Source organism: Phodopus roborovskii, unplaced genomic scaffold, assembly GCF_943737965.1.
Source record: "Phodopus roborovskii unplaced genomic scaffold, PHOROB, whole genome shotgun sequence".
Taxonomy (NCBI): Eukaryota; Metazoa; Chordata; class Mammalia; order Rodentia; family Cricetidae; genus Phodopus; species Phodopus roborovskii.
In genome coordinates, this window is record NW_026125397.1 from 24,128,775 (window position 1) to 24,151,353 (window position 22,579).

Genomic DNA, 22,579 nt, shown 5'->3' on the forward strand with positions numbered 1-22,579 from the left:
CTCGGCAGCAACAGGCTCCGGGCTGCTGCGAGGCCCCGCCCACGCCAGCCGCCAGGCCCCGCCCCTCGCGGGCGTCGGGGGCGGAGCCGCGCGGTTGCCGTGGCGACCCGCACTGTTTGTGCTCCGCGCGGTGGGCTGGCGCTGCCATGGCCACGCCGCAGCCGCCGCCGCAGCGGCAACCGTGCCGGCCGAAGCCCCCCGCTTGCCGCACGCTGCTGCAGCCCGAGCCGCCGCTGCGGGTGAAGGTGGTGGGGCTCTTCAAAAGCTCCAGCTTCCAGGTGTCCAAGACCATCGCCGAGGTAACCCCTCCCCGCAGGCTCACCCTGCGAGCGCCGCAGCCCCGGCCGCGCTCCACCCCCGGGCTGGGGCTGGGGGGTGGGGGTGGAGCGCAAACGCAGGTCTCCAGCAAGGGCGACCCCGAAAGAGACAAGCGATCGCTCAGAGCCGCGTGGTTTTCATCCAGTCGCGGATTTGCAAAACTCAAGTATTGCCGCATAAGTAGCTGACTTAAAAAAAAAAAAAAAAAAAAACTCCTTGTGGTTTTTGGTAATTGGTAATTTCATTCTGGAAGGACCTTTCCTTTATAGTTTCTGTAGGCGTTTGTGCGTTCTAACAGAACCAGATGTTTCTCAGATTCTTTAAGATGGCCCAGACGGTGCTTTGAAAAACCCAACTTCGTCTCTGTAAATACGCAGAACGATGTAAAAACACTCGAAGAAACAAACAAATCTAGCCAGGTCAGCCCTGCTACAGCCATCTGCAACCTGAGCAGGGGAAACGTGGGAGGGCGATGCTGAAACACACAGCCCAGCCCTCACCACCTACCCGCCCCTTCCCTTCCCTTCGTGCTTGTATTTCCAGATTGCCCACACGGGCGCAAGGGCAGCCAAGTAGGATTCACCTTCAGAAACCCCTGCCTCTTGCTTGATCCAGCGTCCGCAGAGAAATGGGCTGTTTGGGGTGTGTAGGAGGATAAAGAAAGGTTTCTTGGTTCTGTTTGTTTCATTTTTATTGCTGTTTTGCACCAGGGTTTTATGGCTAAAGTGATATTTCAGAGTTTGAGGGATTCTTTCGTAGTTGATGCTCTTCTGTTTCCTGTGGAGTCCGAGTAGAAATACGTTAGGTATTCCGGGACAGGGTCTCAGACTTACTTTGTGAAAGCAACGTGCCAGATAACAGGTCTGTAGTCCCCCGCACCGCACCCAAGAGACCAAGACAGGAAGACAGTTGAAGTTCGTCCTGGGCTACATAGCAGCTCATCTCTACAGCAAAGCAAGGAGCAGCCACAGGATGTAGGTCGTGTTCCAATAAGACTTTGTTGTAGATGTTGTGTTGAACATTATATGTATATTATATATATATAATTTTTATGTAACACAAAATATGATTCATCTGTTGATTGTTTTCCGCCATTAAAAGATGTGAAAGTTTCTCGGCTGTCAGCTCTTTCAAAACATTACAGGGGTCAACATCTGCTATAGAGAAAGTGTCTTTACTATTCTAACAATGTCTTTTTTCCTTAAGTTTTTTTGCCTCTTGGGACTATATTCAAATGTGAAAATGTATCAGTGTAAATTCAGTTAGTCTTAGAATAATCAAAGATAATTGATTATATTCCCAGTATATTTGTGAGTAACCCGGGGGTGGGGGGGGACCTGATTAATAGACAGATGTAGCATTATAAAATGTAAGGATAAATATTAGCATATATTTTAATTTGGATGAGGTCCATTCTACAGCAAATGCTGTTATTATGAACAAATTAAGGGGGTCTAATTTTAAAACTGCTGGTCTTGTTACTTATTCTAGATAGTTCTTCACTTAGAAACAGTGGTCATCCTTTGGTGGTCTGAAACTGAATGCAGACTGTGGAACTGAGAAAAAGCTCTGATGTTTGGGTTGTGTTGCTATTTTGCTCCACCCTAGAATAAGATATACTCAGACTTCCTCCTGAAATGGTCACACCTGAGGGAGCATGCCAGGCCTGAGCTTTTTCAGACCATGGCAGAGCCTCCAAGCATCATCCTCGGCAATAGAGATTTGGCTACCAGCAACGGTCTGCCAGCTTTCAACCGCTGATAACTAACTCCAGCTCCAGGCACCCAGACGGCCTCTTCTGCTCTCCGTAGTCACCCACATGGACATTAACCACATCCTTACCCAAACCTAAAACACACACAGGTTTTTAAGAGTAATTTTTTTTCCTGAGCCACATGAAAACGTTTCGCTAAAGCACAGTCAATACTAAAACTTATCTATAAGCCGAAACTTACTTAGCATTTGCTCCTCCTTTTCCTGAGTGGCATAACCACAACAGTGTCCTTTTGGTCAATCTCCTTACATCAATAAATTAAGACAATAATATTTACAATTTTTTTCTACTAATCAAGTACCTGTAGATCTACTGAGACTTGGCAATTTAATCTAGGGGAAAAATAGTTCTAGAAGAACGAAACAGATCCCTGAACCATTGGCATAAACTCATTTATTGAGTTATGTGTCAATGGCTTACTGTACAGCAGATGTAGTAGCAATATAGGAAGATTAAGACATACCTTCACCCTCTAGATCATGTTCCCTAAAGGGAAGGGCGGAATGACTTGGCAGGGCCCCTGAGAACAGGCCAGGCAGGGCCGGCTGCGTATGCTGTATGAAACTGCCTGAGGAGTCCACAAAACTCTGGACAAGAGGCCAGGCGTTGGTGGCACACGCCTTTAATCTTAGCATTCGGAGGCAGAGGCAGGTGGATCTCTGTGAGTTTGAGGCCAGCCTGGTCTTAAGAGGAGTTCCAGCACAGGCCCCAAAGCCACACAGAGAAACCCTGATTTGAAAAACCAAAAAAGAAAAACAGAAACTGTGGAGGAATGATTTTGACTTTCCGAGGAGAACTTAGGGGCCGAGGTTATGGCGCAGAGAGTCTCCACTTTCTGTGCAGGCATGAGAACCCGAGTTCAGAGTCCTGGTCGCCGTGTGAAGGCCAGCTCAGTGGGCTGCTCCTGTAAGCCTAAGCCAGCCAGCATAGCTGAAACAGCTCCAAGGTCAACCAAAGACCTGTCTCAGCAAGTAAGCTGGAGAGGAGAAAGGGAAGATCTCTGGTCCCCATGTGTGCGCACACGGCCCTATGCCCTGCCTCGTTCCAATGCATGTGTGGCTGTGAGCCCTGCACCCCAGATAATGCATTAATACATGAATGAGAACTTAAACTATTCTATCTTGCAACCTAGACTCTGAAAAACAATTACCCATCCAAATTTGAAGATCCTGTGATAATTCCTCTTCAAGAATTTGCTTGGGATCAGTATCTACAGGAGAAAAAGCGGGTAAGGGACATGTCAGCATGGGAGTATCAACAAGTCCACGCCTGTGTGAATTATATGAGCAGTTTTGGGAAAATGACAAACTGCAGTATAATTACTTCTCTTAATTATGCACCTTCCTTTCCTCTTTCTCCCATCTTCACGCCCATGCTCGCCACCTTAACTTTTTAGTGTGATCCTTGTCGTGTTCAGTGTAGGGTTACCTAGCCCATTTGGTCCCAGTGAGTCAGGTTCATTAGGGTTTAGCTGGCCGGCCGTATGTGTCCGCAGAATGTAAGGCTCTCTGTGGGTGCAGCTTCAGGGTCCACGGGAAGGTCTGTCTCTCCAAAAGAAAAAAGAAAAAAAAAAAAAGACAGCATCATTAGTGGCTGTCAGAACCAGACGGCTACCTTGAGGCATGCCGGGGAGTCTCCCGATGCTCAGGAGACATGTGTCTTCTATGGCATCCCTCTACCTCAGAGAACAAAATGTCCACAGTTACATTTCCTCCTCCTGCTATAGGTTCGGATCTTGTGAAATACAACACCAGGAAATGTGAACACCCCAGGACTGATTGGCCTTTATCAGTGATTCGCCACTGAGCATGAACGAGTTTGCCCTCTAGAATGAGAAGCTGGAAACAGGTTTTGAGAAAGGCACACGAAGCAACTTGGCAGATATCAAAGCTCCTCAGGGGAGCTGGTGATAGGGCCAGGTGGAGGCAGATTGCCGCTCAAACCAGTGCTGCCCCAATGCAGTCTTGAGACCAGCAGACTGCAGGGGGGGGGGGGGAGACACAGACCTCAATGTCATATTCAAAGGGCACGTTCTCATTACTTCATGTTACAGAGAGGAATCTGGACACAGCTCAGCGTGTGCGTGCATGCGTGCGTGCGTGTGTGTGTGTGTGTGTGTGTGTGTGTGTGTGCATACACTGCTGGCCTGCTTGTCTGCTAACTCATCCTAGATGATGTCTAGAGAGTACCCAAGTCTCCCTAAAAGAGAGTGACAGTAAATAATGAGGGGAAAGTTTGGGAGGGGATACGGAGAGGGGCACCGATACCATGACGACAAAGGGCGGCGGACTTGAGGTTCTGGTCCTGTCTTCTAAATGGTTAATTATCTGAATAAAGCACAACTTAAAGACTCAGGTCTTGTCCCCCTGCTCACTGGGGTTTGTGGTGACGGGCAACATGCACTCCAATATTTTGGTCACAGAACTGACACTTTCCTGGGTACCACTATAAATACAGATGCTCCACCAGGTCTCAACTTCAGCCAGACCAATCGTATGGGCTCACAAACCAGATTCTACTAAAACCAAGACCCTCATGGTTTGCCAGGGCTGGTACTGGAAACCAATGTTCAGGCCACACTGGGGATTTAGAAAGTTGATGACTGCCTTGCATGAATGAAAACACTAATGTACTTCGTTTTAAGTAGCTTAGGTTAGGAGTATTGGGGATGCTGGGCAGTGATGGCACACACCTTTAATCCCAGCACTCAGGAGGCAGAGGCAGGAAGGTCTCTGTGAGTTCAAGGCCAGCCAGTCTACTGAGCAAGTTCAAGGACAGCTAGAGCTACACAGTGAAACCCTGTCTTGAAAAACAAAACAAATAAAAAAAGCAAAAGTGTTGGGTAAAGGTGAGTTTTCTTCTTTGTTCCTAACCATGTATGGAAACTGAGGCTGGCAGTTCCCAAAGATATTGTCTATCTAGAATAATCACTGTCTCCTGCCTGGGTCGAGTGCCTTGATTGCACGCACACACACCTCTGCTCTGAAAAGCATACCTTACTCAGACCCTCTTCCAAGAATGCAAAGTGTAAAGTACCTCGTAAATGGGGACAGAGACTGCAAGGAACTCAAATTATTGGAACAAGTGCACTATGTAGATATTACTGAATTTCATCTACCTATCATCGCAATAGCTTAAAGATTGCTTTCTAAGTTGTTCTCTGTTCATCATTATGTTAAGAGTCTCAAAAATGTTAAATTCTCTTTGACAGCAGACTTCTGAAAGATGGTTTAAAAAAAAAAACAACTTTAATCCTGTAGTTGGCAAATCAGACTGTAGAGTTAATCTCAAGATCTGGTTTGTGGTTTTAGCATTGGTTTTTTTGTTTGTTTGTTTGTTTGTTTTCTGTCTTCCCCACCTAACCCCCCGTTTCTCTGTAGGAACTGAAGGGTGAGACCTGGGTCTATCCCTCCTTCGTGATGTGTTTCATTAATGATCAACTCCTGGGTAATGCAGTTGACCTGAAGAAATGGGCCAAGAAGGTGTGGGATGTGGTTGATGTCCGCCCCCCCACGCTGTATGAGGCTCTTACTTTGGATTATTCCACCAAGTTCTTAAAAGACACCAAGGCAAGCTACATAGATTTTTTAATAGAATTTTTTCACCATTTGTATTAATTCAGCATTAATTGTTGATGTATCTCACAAAGCAGACTCACCAGGAGATTAAGATGTAAGCCCCTAGTGACCTTACTAAAAACCACTTGCAAAAGAATTAGTTCAGGGTTTGGCCAAGCAACATGTAAAGCAGATGTATGTAGCACGGTAGACCCGTGTGTCTTCACCCTTAGACCTATGTGCATGAATTACTCCTATTAGAACCTAAACACCCTTGGATAGGCACCCATGCCTCAGCTTCTGGGGAAACTGAGGCAGGGAGATCATTTGCGCCCTTTATTCTAAGGCCAGCTGGGCAGTATAGCAAGCACCTGTCTCTAAGCAAAGCAGGGACAGGTGACTGTTATTAATGGGAGGGTATGTGTGCCATGGCAGGCTTGGAGTTGTTTCTCTCCACTGTTATGTGAGTTCTGGGGATTGAACTTGGGCCATCAGCTTCTTAGTGAGGGTATTCAACTCTCCTGAGCTAAAGTTAAAGGCATCTGTGAGCCCCTGGATGTGGGTGCTGAGAACTGAACTTGTGTGGAGGAGCATTAAGTGTGGTTAACGCTAGCCTACTCTCCGTCTCTGGCCCTGAAATACTTTAATAGTCTACTGCCATGAGATTAAAAGTCTGAAAAGATGAACTAAGCTTAACCATCAGCCCCCGATCTGATCTACAGGATGAGGACTCTCTTAACGGTTCCTATTGCTTTGAGGAGACACCATGACTAAAGGAACTCCTATGGAGGCAAACATTTAATTGAGGCTGGCTTACAGTTTCAGAGGTTCAGTGCAGACAGACTTGGTGCAGGGGGAGGAGCTGAGAGCTCTACATCTGGATGAACTTTCCTGCACAGCCCAGGCCCACCTGTCCAGAATGGCACTGCCCACATTGGGTGGGGCCTCCTCCATCAATTAGCAATTAAGAAAATTTCCCACAAGCTGGGTGTGGTGACGCATATCTTTAATCCCAGGGGAGGCAGAGGCAGGCAGATCTCTGAGTTCGAGGCCAGCCAGGGCTACGCAGAGTGATCCAGTACTGTGAGCTGTGCAGAGGCAAAGGCTTTGTCTCATGACCCTGGTTTAACCATAGCCTTGAATAGGAGCTAAGCTCAGTAAGTACCCATAGTAAATGAGGGGCTGAATAAACAGTGCACTTGTAAAATGCTGAAAACTCTGAGGTATGGAGAATGTATTGTTCGTGGTTACATCCCAGAGGGACAGGAGTCCGGAGGCAACGGTGTTCCCCAAAAGTACCAGTGGCAACAAGGAAGGCAGAAATAGTAGTCAGTCAGGCTGAGACAATGAGTCCTGGTGCCAGCGTCTGAAGTTCCTGTGATGAACTTAGGAAACAAAGATGTGGAGCTGGAGAGATGGTGCAGTGGTTAAGAGCACTGAATGCTCTTCTGGAGGACCCAGGTTCAAATCCCAGCACCCACATGGCAGCTAACAACTGTCAAACTGTCTATAACTCCAAGATCTTGACACCCTCACACAGACATACATTCAGGCAAAACACCAATGCAAATAAAATAAATAATCTTTACAAAGAAACAAAGGTGTTGCAATGGTGCCGATCCCCCGAGTTCACAGGAAATCTGGGAAGATGGCTTTAGAAACCAGGTAAGAGCAAGGAAGGCCACATACGAGGAGGAGAAACTGCCAGACCCATGCCAGAGGAATGTGTGGCCAGCATGTGTGGCCATGTTCATCAACCACGAGCTCTGGGGTCATGCTGCCCCCTCTTCATGGAGAGCAGTTTCCCAACGTCTTTCATGTCTTACAGTACTTCCTGAGCCCTAGGGCCCCAGGAGTATGTGCCCAGCAAATCTAGGCCACATGTCCACAACCTGCTCATTCCAGGGTCGGGGGAGGGAGAATCTGGCCTCTGCATGTTCTAACAATGCTTGTGAAACCCAATGGGATATTGCACAGGAAGGTCAGGTGTAGGATGGGAGAATTCAGCAGATCCTAGAGAAAACAGATGATTTGCTGTCCACCCTGAAGCATGGAGGTCTTGTCCAGAAGGAACACAGGCCAGCAGAGCTTTTCGTAGACTACGGCGAAATCCTCTTTGCCTTTGGGAATGGTGGTTGGAGCTGTGCCAAAGTAAGCTGGTGGCAGGGTAGGGGTTTGGAAAGCGCTGTGGTGACATATGCCAGAAATAATGAAATCGTTACTTAACGGGTGGCGATTCCTGAGAAAAGACTAAGTGTCTTTACAGCCAGCAGAGTCTCTTGCAGAGCCGAGCCGACAATGTTGTTCATTCCCAGGTTGGAGTACCCTGCTAGACAAGTGTGTTTGTGTGTCTGTCTCCTGGTGACTGAATGTTACTTTGTGTCACATTCATTTGTCTCCCATCCAGAGCATTTTCAGAATTATCTTTGCTTTTTCCTTCCAGTTGTTATTTTTGAAATAGGGACTATATGTAGCCCAGGCTAGCCGAAAACTAGGGATCTCTCTGCCTTTCTACACCTGAGATTAGAAGTATGCTCTGCTATGCACATCCAGAATTATCTGCTCCTGACAGGCCTATAAAGATAATGATTAATGCACAGGGAGGTTAAGTATGCCCAAATAGACTTTAATTTATTTCCTCAGTCAATTGGAATTTATGACACAGCCCCTTGTCCTCCTAAGCCTGTGAGGGTTATTATGTCTCCTATTCCTTTTTGTTTGGTTGGTTGTTTTAGTTTTTTAAGACAGGTTCTCTCTCTGTAACAGCCCTGGCTGTCGTGGAACTCACTTTTTAGACCAGGCTGGTCTCGAACTCACAGACAACCATCTGCCTCTGCTTCCCAAGTGCTGGGATGAAAGGCATGGCGTGCACCACCACCCAGCAAGCCTCAAGTTCTTTTTTGTTTGTTTGTTTGTTTGTTTGTTTGTTTTTGTTTTTGCTTTTTTGAGACAGGGTTTCCCCGTGTAGCTTTGGAGGCTGTCCGGGAACTTGCTCTGTAGACCAGGCTGATCTTCTCCAGTTCTTTAGCCATAGAATTTTCTTATGGTTTACAAATTGTAGTACAGTAGCTGAGAGGCTCAAACAAATTAATTATAATTAGTTAACACATGGTAATCCTTTATTATTGCCTGTAAGCCCGGCTCGCATGGAAGCTGAGACAGGAAGATTTCAGTGAGTTCAAGGTCAGCCTGGGATATGGCTATGAAATGAGTTCCAGACCAACCTGAAAAAACAACAGAATTTTAGTTACACTTAGTATATTTGCAATACTTCCTTGCTAGATGCCGGGTAGCACAGATAGTATTTCAGTCTTTTAACTAAAAAACTTAAAAATTTAGAGCAACATAACAGTACAACATATTTAAAGAAGTGCCACACATTTGTTTTCCAGTTTTTTTGAGGAAGAAGTGAGGGCAAGCTACTTTAAGAGTTGGTGTGCTATATTCTGTGTCTTAGACAGTGATATCCCAGATCTGAAACACACACATTAGATGTACGGAAGTCCCTGAGAGCTAACAGGATGAAGACTATCATACTCTTTTTGGATGCCTTTCTGGTTTGTTTTGTTTTCGTTTTGACAAGGCCTTAGAAGCCTGCCTAGGCTGGCCTTGAACTCACAGCAGTCTGTCTGCCTTAGCCTCACAAGTGTTGGGGTTACACACAGGAACCGCCATGCGCAACTGTGGGTGCCCTTTTTTACGGCTGTGCAAAGTCTCAAAAGCAATCATCTCTCCTGGGAGGTACAGCAGCTGGTACCTGAAGGGGGGGGTGAAGGTAACCGGGAAGCCCCCCCCTTCCGGGCCCTTGGTGGGTAGTGAAGGTAACCGGGAAGCCCCCCCCTTCCAGGCCCTTGGTGCCAAACTACAGTGGGAACAGTGGCCGGATTCCCCAGTTGGAAGGGGTGTGGTTTGGCCTGCTCAGCCTCCTCTGCTTCTGAAAATCCAGGCCACACAGTCCACAGCTCAGCACTCACTTGGCTCTTGTCCCAAAGCTACTCAGAAAAGCAGCTTGGTGAAGAGTCCCTGGTCTGTTTCTGTCCCCAGGGGAACAGCCCCTTGTTCCTTTCCACCCTGAGCCCTGGAATCGGTGAGTTTCTAGGTCATTTATTCCCAGCACTGCACGATAAGTTAACACTGTTCAAGGATTCACTCCCGAGAGTTCTATAAACCATTGTGTAATGTAGATTATAAAGACTTGGTAAAATAAATTTGAAAGTTCCTTTAGGCCATTGGCATTGTGGCTTAGAAAGTATTTGCTGTTATCTATCTGTCCGTGTTGTGGTTAAAATCTTATCACTGAAAACAAATGCTTTGGTGTTTTGTTTTGGTTTACATTTCTGAACTTTACAGAACACTGACCTGCATTTTTTTCTCGATAATTTTGATAGCATGATTTTGTGTACTTGGACATTTGTATTGATCTTTCTCCCATTGGAAGACTGATTTTTGAGGTAAGACATTTTTGCCATTTTTTTTTTCAATTAAGTTTTGAGGAGTTTGTTATTGATAAAATACTGAGTAACCTTTGAACCCTTTCATCTTTATTTTGTAGCTATATTGTGATACATGTCCCAAAACATGTAAAAATTTTCAGGTCTTGTGCACAGGAGCGGCAGGGTTTTCTGAGAGAGGCATAAAACTCCATTACAAAGATTCAATTTTTCACCGAGTAGTCCAGAATGGCTGGATACAAGGAGGAGGTGAGCTGCAAAGTTTAAATACGTCAAAGCAGAAAGCCCTAGTACCCATCCCTTTACGTTTATAAAATTATAAAGAATCAGGGCTGCCCTCCAATTCACAGAGACCTGAGTGCTGGGGTTAAAGGTGCGCACTACCTCCTGGCTTGGATAGAGCTTGGATAGCCTCTGTGTGTTGGAGGTGAGGCGTAGTGTATGTAGCTGTGCATGGGTTCAAGCCTAGGGCGTCACTCAGGCTCTACCAACCTCATGGTTTTTGAGACAGAATTTCTTACTGCCAGCAACCTTGGATTTTAGGGATGATAAAGAGTATGCCTTTCAGGCAAAAGCTGGGGTTCTGGAGGGAAAGCCTTCAGACCTGCTAAACAAATCCAGTGTCCTTTTTTTTTTTTTTTTTTTTTTTTTTATTGTTTTATATTTTCAAGATGTCTATGTAGCCCAGGCTGTCCTGGATCTCACTCTGTAGACCAGGCTGGCCTCAAACTCATAGGGATCCACCTGCCTCTGCATTCCGAGTTTGGGGATTAAAGCCATGGGCTGCACCAAGCTATTGATCTGGCTTCTTTTAGGTGGGTTCTGGAATCCAACCCAGGTACCTGAGCTCACATAGAAAACACTTCACTGGGCCATCTCCAGCCCAAGAATTAGATATTGATAATAACAAATGTATTATAACCTAAAGGATGTTTTATATGGTCAAGTGATTCATTAACATGTTTGTATTTTCAGTCCCTAATTTAAATTCTATTTCCAGGAACATTGCAAATTAAAAAGTGACAGAGTAACATGACTTTTTTTTTTTTAAAAATCATAGGGTACTTTAGTTGAACTACCAAATACATAAAAATACCTAGAAACACACTAAGGGTGGGGATTTGAAAACAGAACAAGACTGGGGCCACACCTTTAACCCCAGCACTCGGGAGGCAGAGGCCAGCCTGGTCTACAGAGTGAGATCCAGGGCAGTCTGGGCTGCATAGAGAGATCCTATGTCAAAAAACAACAGCAACAAGGAAGGAAGGGAAGAAGGAAGGAGAGATTCCATCCCTGAGATCCACACACGCGGAAGGCTAGAACTGTGCACGCGCACACACACACACACGCCCACACAGATGTAGGCAGAGTTTTTCTGTGTCTCAGCAGTCACTCCCAAATAATCACCCGGAGACTTATTATTAATTATAAATGCTTGGCCATAGCTGAGGCTCACTACTCACTAGCTCTTAAATTTTAAATTCACCCATATTTCCATTTCCCCTGTCATGTGGTGGCTCCTTCCTTCAGCACAGCACGCTCATCTTGCTCCTTTTTGCATCTCTGCCAACTCCCCAGACCTCGCCCTCCCCCACCCCTCTTCCTTCCCAGTGTCCAGCTATTAGCCCGTCAGATTTTTTATTAACCAATGAGAGGAATACATATTTACAGTGTACGAAGTTTGTTCCACGGCATTTCACCCTTTTTGCCTAATTAAAAAGGAAGGTTTTAACTTTAACATAGTAAAACTATGTAATAAAAACAGTCATTAAGAATTACAGTTACAATGTTCAGTCCATTTGTATTTGGCAAATCTAGAGAAAATACTCTATTATTTATCTTATCTTGGTGAGGTCTAAAGTTTTATACTGTAATTTACCTTTTTATCATAAGGAAAACTGTAACTATCTAGTCTTTCAGCTCCAATCGAGACCTCAGTAGGGTCAAATGTTACCTAATGACAGGGACATCTGGCTGTCTGGACAATCACCCAAAGTCTCCCTGTAACATTGGGGCATCCATCTTTGGCCTACAGGCCTAGTACATCTGACAGACTTTCCCTGAGAAGCAGGGAATTTTCACGTATTGTCCTACCTTGTTTTGGGAAAGTTTGACAGTCTCTCTATTATGTCCTGCTGGTCCAGTTTGGACAGTATGCTGTCAGCAATCTGAGGTAAGGATAGTTTCTTTGCCCAAATGGATAGCTTTTGCCATAAAGAAAACAAACCCCACACAGATGTTCTTCAATGCCTTAATTTTCATTTGAAGTAAACTGGTGTTGTCAGGGGCAGGCATGTCTCACTGTCATGAAAAGCCTTAGGTCATTAGACATATTAAATACCATATCTGAAGTGTTTGAAGACCATCTATTATCTAAATGCATCTGCGTATTAGCTTGAAAACATACCTAACATGACTATAAATTTGACTATTATAGATGACTATTAGTCTGTATTTCTTAATTATACATTACATTTTAAAATGAGCTGTATAGACACATTACCCCCAAAAGGAGTAGAAACATACATACAGGATAACAAAATTAACTTTAAATTTTTATCAATAAACCAAAGTGCATGCCATGTAAAATATTTTGAGATTAATGGATTTTTTTGGATTAAAGTAGATTCGCCCTTTCCCCCTATCATTCCAGCAGCTGTCCAGTCTCAGGGACTAGGTTTAAGTTGCTACATTTTGCTTCTCAGTTTCCTTAGAACAAGACTTGGGGAAAGTCAGGCATAGTATCTGTTGAAGTTTCTTTTCTGTATAGGATTTGCAGAGGGCAAAGTGTGCAGGTGCTGGATCATGTTTCAGACAGTGAGACAATACTAAGACAAGAATACACTGTATCTTGGGCCAGCCCTAACCCCCTACACAGCCATTTCCTTACTCACCTCCATGTTAGACCTACCATCCTGTGATTAACAAATTTAAACCTTTCAGGATTTATTAGCTCAGCAGACCACTGGCTTCCACCAACCCCAAAGCTGAGAAGGTCATCAGATAGTATCTGAGGCCTAGAGGAGAATTTCCCCCATCTTGCCATAACCGCCTTGCTGATGTTTCCACCAATGTACTTTTTTTTTTAAACACCTTGATGTGTAACTCTTTCTTCTGTTACTATAAGATTTCTTGAAACTGCTTCAGTGTTGGAACAGGGAACCTGAGATAGCCTAGCTTTGTATGTGGATGCTGGGGATCAAACTCAGGTCCTGATGGTTGCACAGCAAACACTGTACCATTTGACCTCCCTCCCTAACACTTAGAGCATCGGTTTTCAGTCACGTTCAAAAAGAACCTTTTCCATTCCGTCTGCTTAGTTTACTCTTTCCACTTCTCTGAAAAGCAAAGTGAAATATGGAATTTCTTAGGGTTTCTGTTGCTGCAAAGATGCACTACCATCAAGGCAACTCTTGTAAAGGAAAGTGTTTAATTGCCTGGCTTAGTTTCACAGGTTCAGTCCATTATCATCATGGTGGCACGCAGGCAGACGTGGTGCTGGGAAAGGAGCTGAGAGTAGAGGATCTACATGATCAGCAGGCACAGGAAGTGGTCTGAGACACTGGGCATGGCTTGAGCATAATATGAGACTTCAAAGCCTGCCGCACAGTGACACATTTCCTCCAACAAAGCCACACCTCCTTACAGTGCCAATTACATTCAAACTACCACACGAATAGCCTATGACGTAAATGATTTGTGAGCATCTTCTTTAATTGTGGCCATGATGATAACATTCTTCAAAGGTTTTTACATTATAATTTGCTATCCCGGGAAGTAAAAATGAATGTGTAAAAGTAAAATGATTAAATGATAAAGTGAAGTGATCATAGTAATATTTTCAATTGGGCAACTTCCTCTAGATTTGGTTAAGATGTAAACAGGATCAGAATTAAAGGTGCCTTCTTCTCTTTGTCATCACTGTGTTCTGATCTGGTTGTTATCATTTCTCAGATATAGTAGAGGGAAAAGGAGATAACGGGGAGTCTATTTATGGACCAACATTTGAAGGTAGGTGTCTTTCAAATTTGTCAGTCATATAGTAACTGATTATTCAAATTTAAAAGGATTCAAATGAGACAGTTTGTGATAATATTTAGTAGAAATGAAAGTTTAAAATGGTGTTACTCTTCAAACTGCAGATTTTTTTTTTTAAAGTGGAGGTTTGCCCTTACTTGGTTAAAGATTGAGTGGCATTCTAAAACAAATCAAAACAAAACTAGGATTGGAGATATAATTCAGTTGGTAGAGTGCTTCCTTGCCTAGCATGCATGAGATCTCTCAGACCACTGCATGTGGTGGGTCATGTTTGTAACTCCATTCAAGGTTGCCCTCAGATATGTGGTGAGTTTGAGGCCAACCTGGGTTACATGAGACATCTCAAGCAACCTGCCTCTTGTTTCAGTCCACAGCAACTCTGTACACACTTTTACTTGCCTACTTCCTTAGGATAAATCCGAGGGTATTAATTAGCTTCCTCTTGTTCTATAAGATGGCAGAAATGCTAGTAAAGATTACAAATATCATGGCAAAATGCCAACATAACCGGTTTGAAGAAGCTGTCACTGACCAAAGATGTGGGAATTTGACCTCCATTAAAATAGTAATCCCAGTGGGTTGGAAGTCAACCTATATTTAACCCACAAGTTCATAACGACACTTTGTTATAAAACAAAGTCTAACCTGTACCCTTTGGAGAAATGATAGAAAAAGAATTCATTATCTCAGGGCTGGAGAGATGGCTCAGTGTTTAAAAATGCATGCTGCTTTTAGCAAGGACCTGGGTTTGGTTCCCAGCACCCACGTCAGGCAGCTCACAACCACCTGTAACCCCAGCTCCAGGGACCCGGTGCCTCTTCTGGACTGCATGGACACCTGCACACGTATGCACATAAACACCTAACTACGGAAATGAAAATAAATCCTTTTAAAAACCTGTTGTCTTGATAGCCGAGGTGATCAAACAGCATTTAATTGGGAGTTTTCTTGCAGTGTTCGTCCATCATCATCATGGTGGGAACACAGTGGCAGGCAGACATGGTGCTGGAGAAGCAGCTGAGAGCTCCACCCTGATCTGGGCCGGACACAGGCTTTTAAGACCTCAAAGCCCACTCCTAGCAATACACCGACTCCTACGAGGCCACACCAACTAATCTTTCCAGTCTACCAACTGATGACTGAGCATCTAACTAAATGAGCCCATGCATGGGGCAATTCTTACTCAAACCTCCACGGTCTTTTGCAAGCACGCGCACAGGTTTGGGCACCTGCACTTGTCACCTGCACATGTGTGTACATACCACATTCACAAGCACACATACACACCCATCCAGTTAATAAATGAAAAGGAGATAATACTGGAGGGTAGCAACTACTCCTGACCACAGCAAACACAGACGGCGACTCTTGTTACATCAGCCCCTCTTAACATCTCAGAGACAGACAGCAGAGGTCCTGTGCCTCTGTTGAGTAGTAGGAAAGCCTCAGTCAGTTCCATCCCAGGGTGATGTATTCCAAAGTGATCTCCTTATCGGGGCTGCTGCGATGGCCTGGCAGTAATAATGCCAGAACCCAGGATAGAAAAGAGAACCAACTCTAAAACAGCGTCCTCTGACCTTCACATGCATGTGCCACACACACACACACACACACACACACACACACACACACACACACCACTAATAAATGCTTTAAATCCTTTTACAGAAAGTACCGGGGTGGAGACAGATGGTTCAGTGCCTGAGAGCACCTGATGCTCTTACAGACAACCTGGATTTGCATCCCAGCACTCAGGTTGAACAATTCACAACTGCCTGGATCTCAAGCCCTCTTCTGGCTTTTGTGAAACCAGGCATGCACCTGCGAATACATACATATAAATAAAAGTAAATGAGTCTTTAAAAAATACAAAGCAGCTAGGCTGTGGTAGCACACGCCTTTAATCCCAGCACTTGGGAGGCAGAGGCAGGCAGATTTCTGAGTTTGAGGCCAGCCTGGTCCACAGAGCCAGTTCCAGGACAGCCAAGGCTACACAGAGAAACCCTGTGTCCGAATATTTAGGAGCACAGCTGAGCCAGTTAAGATGATAGGAGTCCTAGGAGTACAGCCATCTAACAAGAGCCCTACTCATACACAGGACAGGAAACACCATGAAACTGTATAGACCAATGACTCCACGGTTTATGAGAACTATGGCAGCTCGATGTAAGATGCTTCGGGGGAGGGCCAGACCCATGAAAGAACTGAGGAAGATGTTTACAATGCTTACATAGGTTGTCTGAATGAAGGTCCACTGCAAATAGCATGAGGAAGCCTGCTGTCCTTTACTGTAAGAAACGAATGCACTGAGAACACTTGTTTTTAGCTACAGTAAAGACAAATGAGCTCATGCTCAAGTAGTTCTAGTAAGATTCTGCAACTTCAAAAGTGCTTGTTTAAATATCTGAAAATAATTCACACTAATGGGAATGTTTACAGTTTGGAGTATATCGGTAAGTGCTATGAAGTATTTCCGCGTTCCCTTCGCTCCTTACATGTTGTAACTGTTGGAAACAATACAGGTACTTCAGTGACCTATGGTTATTCTTTCCTAGATGAAAACTTTTCAGTCCCTCATAATAAAAGAGGCGTTCTTGGAATGGTGAACAAAGGTCGTCATACCAACGCATCACAGTTCTATGTCACACTACAAGCAGCTCCCTATCTGGATAAAAAATATGTGGCTTTTGGGTATGTATATTACAGATTTCTCTGCGTAGTATTCACACACATAAGATGTTTCTCAAAAAGTAGTTCACACGATTATCGTACCTAGTCGGATTACCCCAAAACAGAGCTGAGTAATACAAAATAATATAGACACATCTGGCAGTAAATAGTTACATCAGACTTGTTATTCATAAAATATAGGAATTATGGCTGGCAAAATGGTCTAGTGGGTAAAGGTGCATGTTGCACAGTCCTGTTGAGTTCAATCCCTGGAACCCACATAAAGTGGAAGAAGGCTGAACCCCATAAAAAGAATTAATAACTTTACCTCCTCTTGGACCATTTGAATGTCCTCTGACATCTTGCTGACAGTCTATACCCCGTCTACCAATGCCCTGTTGGTCGTTGATGGCCTGTACCTCATTAAAGCCACCTTTCTCAGACACAAAGGTGACTGCTGTGATTCTGCATAGCCGCATCACCAGTGCCCTTGCCCCGCCCCCTGCCCCGCCCCTGCCCCGCCCCTGCACTGCCCCTGCCCCGCCCCTGCAGACACACACACACACAGCACAGGCCAGGGACGAATTCTGCACCTCTCCCTCTCCCGCCATACACGATTTTCCAGCCATCAAGTTTGCTATTGTCTTGTTTAATGGACACTTGACATCCACCATTACTGATGTGCCTGCTCTTTAGACACCTTAGATCCCACCAAAACCAAAGAGGCCAACAGAAAGCAGAGCCTGGGAAGGGCACCCCAGCTCCTTGAGTAAAAGCAAACTCATTCCCGGGAAGTCTGTTTAGACCGGTCCTTGGGGAAATCTCATCTTTGTTGTCATCCCCACTCTGGCCTCAGGGGGGCAGTGTATCCCTTTTATTATTTCAGTTTATCCCTGAACATGGCAGTTTCAGTCAGGTTGGGATATCTAAACAGAACCCAGCAGAACTCTGAGCGAGCTGGAGACAGGTAATAGCAAAATAGACAGCCCGTACAGCTAGGGTAGAAGTAACACCTTCCTGCCCAGGTGCAGCTGCTGTTTCCTGGGCCTCCCTCCCAGCATTTCAGCTTCTGGAAGCCCATGTGTGATTAGCAAGGCCTGGAGACACACAAGTGTCCTGCCTGTCTGGGGCGAGCCCTCAAGTTCTAGTTTCTAAGATAGGTGATGCTAGGAATGCCTATCCACACAGACTGAAGCAAACCACAGGAGGGCCTTGCCCAGTGTTCCTCATGGGAAAAGAATAAAAACAAAGCAAACAAAAACAAAACAAAAAGCAAGCTTGTGCCAGTGGTCTTGGTGATGCACACCTTTAATCCCAGCACTCCAGAGGAAGAGGCGCAGTCTGAGGTCAGCCTGGTCTTTACACTGAGTTCCAGGACAGCCGGACCTACACAGAGAAACCATGTCTCAAACAAACAAACAAAAGAACCTTTGGGCTGGAGTGATGGCTCGGTGGTCAAGAGCACTGGCTGCCCTTCCAGAGGACCCAGGTTCAATTCCCAGCACCCTCATGTCAGCTCACAGCAGTCTGTAACTCCAGTTCCAGGGGATCTGACACTCTCTCACAGACATTTTAAAAATAAGTAAATATTTTTTTTAATGCAAGCTTGTAAGATTGCTGCCCATGCATACACATAGGAGAAGTGTAGTGGAATATGCACTGGGGATAGTGGTAGGAGAATTTCACTTTCAGGGAGTCTTAAGGTGGGAAGGAACTGTGGAGGGCTTTTCGAGAATGTGAACTAGGTAGGTAAAGTAAAGTAGAAGTTAGCCGGAGAGAGGAAGGGGAAATATCAGTTAATCAAACCCGCTTTCTAAAGCATAAGGCACTCTTACGATGCCCTAAGGAATGAGGAATGAGAGACCTCAGCTGGTCTAGCTGGAGTGCGAAGTCCAAGGAGAAGCGAGGTAGGATGGAGAAAGGAGATGGACTAGAACCTCTGTGCCATAGGTGCCAAGCATGGCTCAGCCTGTGGGCTTCTTCCAAAGGTGATGAGGAGCTACGGAAGAATTTTAAATTGTAAGCAACTTGAACCGCTCGCTGGGAACGCTTTCTGTAGAAGTCAAGAGTAAACTGGAAAAGAATTAAGAAGTATAGCGTCCAGTTAGGAAGGCCTAGTCATAACAGGTACAGATGAAGTTCTGTTTACAGCAGCAGGGTGGGCAAGCTGGGAGGGAGTGGGCAGATGTTAATGACATTCAAGTGACATTCATGGAGCTCAGTGAGGCTATAGTCTCCAGTGTCCTACACAGCAGGAGCCACCAGACACCCCTGGCCATCGAACACTTAAAATGTGACCAAGCAACTAAGGAAACATTCTTAATCTGCTTCTGAAAGTTTCAGTGTGTGTGTGTGTGTGTGTGTGTGTGTGTGTGTGTGTGTGTATGTATGTGTGTGCGTGCATGCGTGTATCTACTCAGGCCAGAAAAGGACACTGGATCCTTGGAGCTGGAGTTAGAAGGCCATCCAGTGAGGGCACTGAACCCTGGTTTTGTGGAAGAGCAAGTGCTTTGAACTAGTGAATCGTCTTTTATTGGTTCTAAATACATTTAAGCACCCACCTATTGTTAGTGGCCTGTATAGTAACGCCCCGGGTTTGAGAACTGGATAAGTGGTTGGTACCATTCACTGAGAAAGACCACTGAAGGAGGATTTACAAGAGATCATTTGAGGCTGGCTAAGCTGCATTTTACATTGATACCTATGGGGCAGTCCTGGGGAAATCAGAGAGGAGATATTCAAGCAGGTCAGGTCTGGATGTAATTTAGAGCAATCTGATTGGTAGCTGAGCTAAAGCCAGACCCCAGTACTGCCTCGAACAGTCTGTGGCCTTTGCTTACCTTGTTCCTTTCTGTCTCCCTTCATTCCAATGAAATCCTGGTTAAATCTAGACCCTAGATTCCCATCGATCACGTCTCGGTCCTCTTTGGCACATTGTGAACAACTTAGAGCAGGGACTGGTCTTGCATATCTTGTACCCTAACACTCCACAACAGAGAGGCACGCACAGGAAGTACTTGTTCAATATGTGTGAGGCCTGTTTGGAAAAGGGCCCTCTGCCTCACTAGACACAGGCCGGTCTGTGCTGATCTGCTCACATGCCCCCATGTTGTGTCCATCTCCTCCGCTGTCACAACTCCACAGCCTGGGTAATTCATAGGCGTTTATTTGGGGGCTAAGTGGTCAAGAGCATGGTGCTGGCTGTCTGGTGAAGGCCTGCAAGGTTGTGTCATAATGCAGAGATAACCAACTCACTTCTGTGAAAACCATGGGCCATTCATGAGGGCAGATCCCCAACAACCAATCACCTGTGAAAGCCCCCCAATACCACCACAGTGATGGTTCAGCATGAGCTTTGGGGAGAGCATTTAAACAGCACCCTGCGTCAGGGCTCCTGATTGGGATAGAGCCCAGAAGCAGATGAAGAGGAGATGCATGTGGTCCCTGTTGGTACTGGCCACACCCTGTCAAGGTTCATGCACTAGAAATTGCCCGCCTACTCTCAGCTGCTAACTTAACCCAAACCTTGGCAGAAGACACTACTCTGTGTCTAGGCCCGTCTCTCTGCCATTGTCTTAGGTAGGGTTACCATTGCTGTGAAGAGACACCACCGCCAGGCCAACTCCTATAAAGGAGACATTCAATTGTGGCAGCAGCTTACAGTTTCAGGGGTTCAGTCCATCATGGCCTAGAGCATGTTGGCGGGGACAGATGCAGCGCTGAGGCTACTACTACATCCTGCAGGCAACAGGAAGTCAACTGGCACACTAGGTGGTGTCTTGAGCATAGGAGACCTCAAAGCCCGCCCCCACAGCGCGCACTTCCTCTAACAAGGCCACGCCCACTCCAACAAAGCCACACCTCCTAGTACTAGCAGTCCCTATGCAATTATGGGATAATGGGATTACGGGGCCCAATTACATTCAAACTGCCACAGACATATTCTGATGTGATTGTTTGGTTTTGTTTCTTTGTCTTTGTGCGTGTATTATGTGTATGCTTATGCAGGTGTGTGACCATGTGTGTGCTGATGTGCAATGCATGGACACGTGTGTGAACAAGCACGTGGAAGCCAGTGGTCAAAGGTGTCTTCCTCTGTCTCTCTCCACTGCATTTGTTTTAACTTTTACTAAATGAGATAAATATTCCGCCAATAGGTAATGAGCTTCCGAACCAACCACATGCTTCCTATGGGAAACTCACTTTAAGTGTGGCGATGTTGGTAGTTTAAAAGGTAATGTAATTTGAGACTGGAGAGGCAGCTCAGTGGTTAAGGCTGTACTGCTCTTGCAGAGGACCAAAGGTCTACAGACTCTGACTCTAGCTGGAGAGACAATGCTCTGGCCTCCAAGGGCTCCTGCACTCACACATACTCACACAGGCAACTAAAGGTAATAAAAAGGAAGTTGGGTGACTTGGATTTGGCAGGGTTTCTGAGATCTGACCCCAAAGACATGAACAATGTAAGAAAACGTAGGTAAACGGGAATGTCAACAAAACAAAAAACTTGTGCATCAAAGGGCATCATCAAGAAAGTAAAAAAGAACCTCCACCAACAGCATGGGAATAAGTAAAAACTAAATCCATATCAGGCGTGGGAAAATAGCCTAGCTGGTAGAGTGCTTGCCTTCTGCGCATGGGGTGGGGCTCATCTCCAGCACCCCAGCACAACCCTCTGAAATAGACCTAGGTGTGATATGTGCACCTTAGTTTTTGAGACACCATACTCATTGAACCTGGAGCTCATCGGTTTGGTTAGGCTAGCTGGTCAAAGAGCTGCAGGGATCTGTCCGTCTCTCCCTGATCACCAGCCCCATGCCGGGGTTCCTAGCTAACCCCTAGGTCTGTGTGCAGACAGTTCACCAACTGAAGGGTCTGGAGCAGGGGGTGACCTCAGGTGGAGGGGGGGTGACCTCAGGTGGAGGGGGGGTGACCTCAGGTGGAGGGGGGGTGACCTCAGGTGGAGGGGGGGTGACCTCAGGTGGAGGGGGGGTGACCTCAGGTTTGCTCTTCTCACTGTAATGAGGACAAGCAGGATAGATGCCCGAGCAAATGAAACTATGCTGGCTAAAAGCTGCAGCGGCTAGCGCTGCAAGGCAGGAAGGATCACTGCCCGAATCGTGGCGCTGGGCATGCATACGGGCAGCAAAGTGGGCACATTCCAGATGATTGCAGTCCACGTGTAATACCCTTCGCCGTAGTTGACTAGGGCTTCCTTTGTGAATGTAAGCTGAGTGTGGAAATTCAAGGCTGATCACATTTTCCTTCCCTCCTATGCAGGCAACTAATTGAAGGAACCGAAGTTCTCAGACAGCTAGAATTAGTTCCGACCGAGAACGAAAGGCCCCTGCTCCTGTGCAGCATTGCAGACAGTGGGATTATTTACACCTGATTCTCACAGCAGTCAGATGTCCTGTGATGGCTTATTACTATGCATTTGATCAGCTGTTTTCTATATTTAATTAAATGGTGCTTGATAACATTTGATTCGAAGGCCGTGCAGACACAATTGGTTGGTTCATCCAACAGTCATTCCCTTTTTCCTCCACTACAGAGACTATTAAAATACTCAATTTCCCAGGCTCCTTTACAACTGGAAAGGCCATTTGAGAGCTCTGTGGCTAGTGGGTCACTGGAATGCCAGTGACCTTGTTCCTGCCCCTTCCCTTCGTCATGTCTCCGATACACATAGGCTGGGAACCAAGAGAATGCTTAGCTGTCAACCTCGCCTCACCACGCCCTCTTTCTGGAATCTTTACTACACACGGCGC

At 45.7% G+C, this 22,579-nt stretch overlaps 1 protein-coding gene across 1 annotated transcript; it reads left to right on the forward strand.

Annotated features, from left to right (window-relative positions):
- The first annotated feature begins 120 nt into the window (after nt 1–120).
- Ppil6 (peptidylprolyl isomerase like 6) lies at nt 121–22,486 on the forward strand. Its single transcript, XM_051175570.1, has 8 exons — nt 121–299; nt 3,225–3,320; nt 5,473–5,661; nt 10,038–10,100; nt 10,202–10,349; nt 14,055–14,111; nt 16,694–16,829; nt 22,089–22,486. The coding sequence occupies exons 1-8, from the start codon at nt 147–149 to the stop codon at nt 22,198–22,200; spliced, it is 954 nt and encodes a 317-aa protein (XP_051031527.1). The 5' UTR covers nt 121–146; the 3' UTR covers nt 22,201–22,486.
- Nucleotides 22,487–22,579: the final 93 nt, after the last annotated feature.

What these genes read in the sequence shown, in the direction of transcription:
- Ppil6 (XM_051175570.1), top strand. Translation starts at nt 147, where the DNA reads ATGGCCACGCCGCAGCCGCCGCCGCAGCGGCAACCGTGCCGGCCGAAG. An exon ending in TGTCCAAGACCATCGCCGAG is followed by an intron (nt 300 to 3,224) that starts GTAACCCCTCCC and finishes CTTGCAACCTAG; the next exon opens with ACTCTGAAAAACAATTACCC. An exon ending in TGGCTGGATACAAGGAGGAG is followed by an intron (nt 10,350 to 14,054) that starts GTGAGCTGCAAA and finishes ATCATTTCTCAG; the next exon opens with ATATAGTAGAGGGAAAAGGA.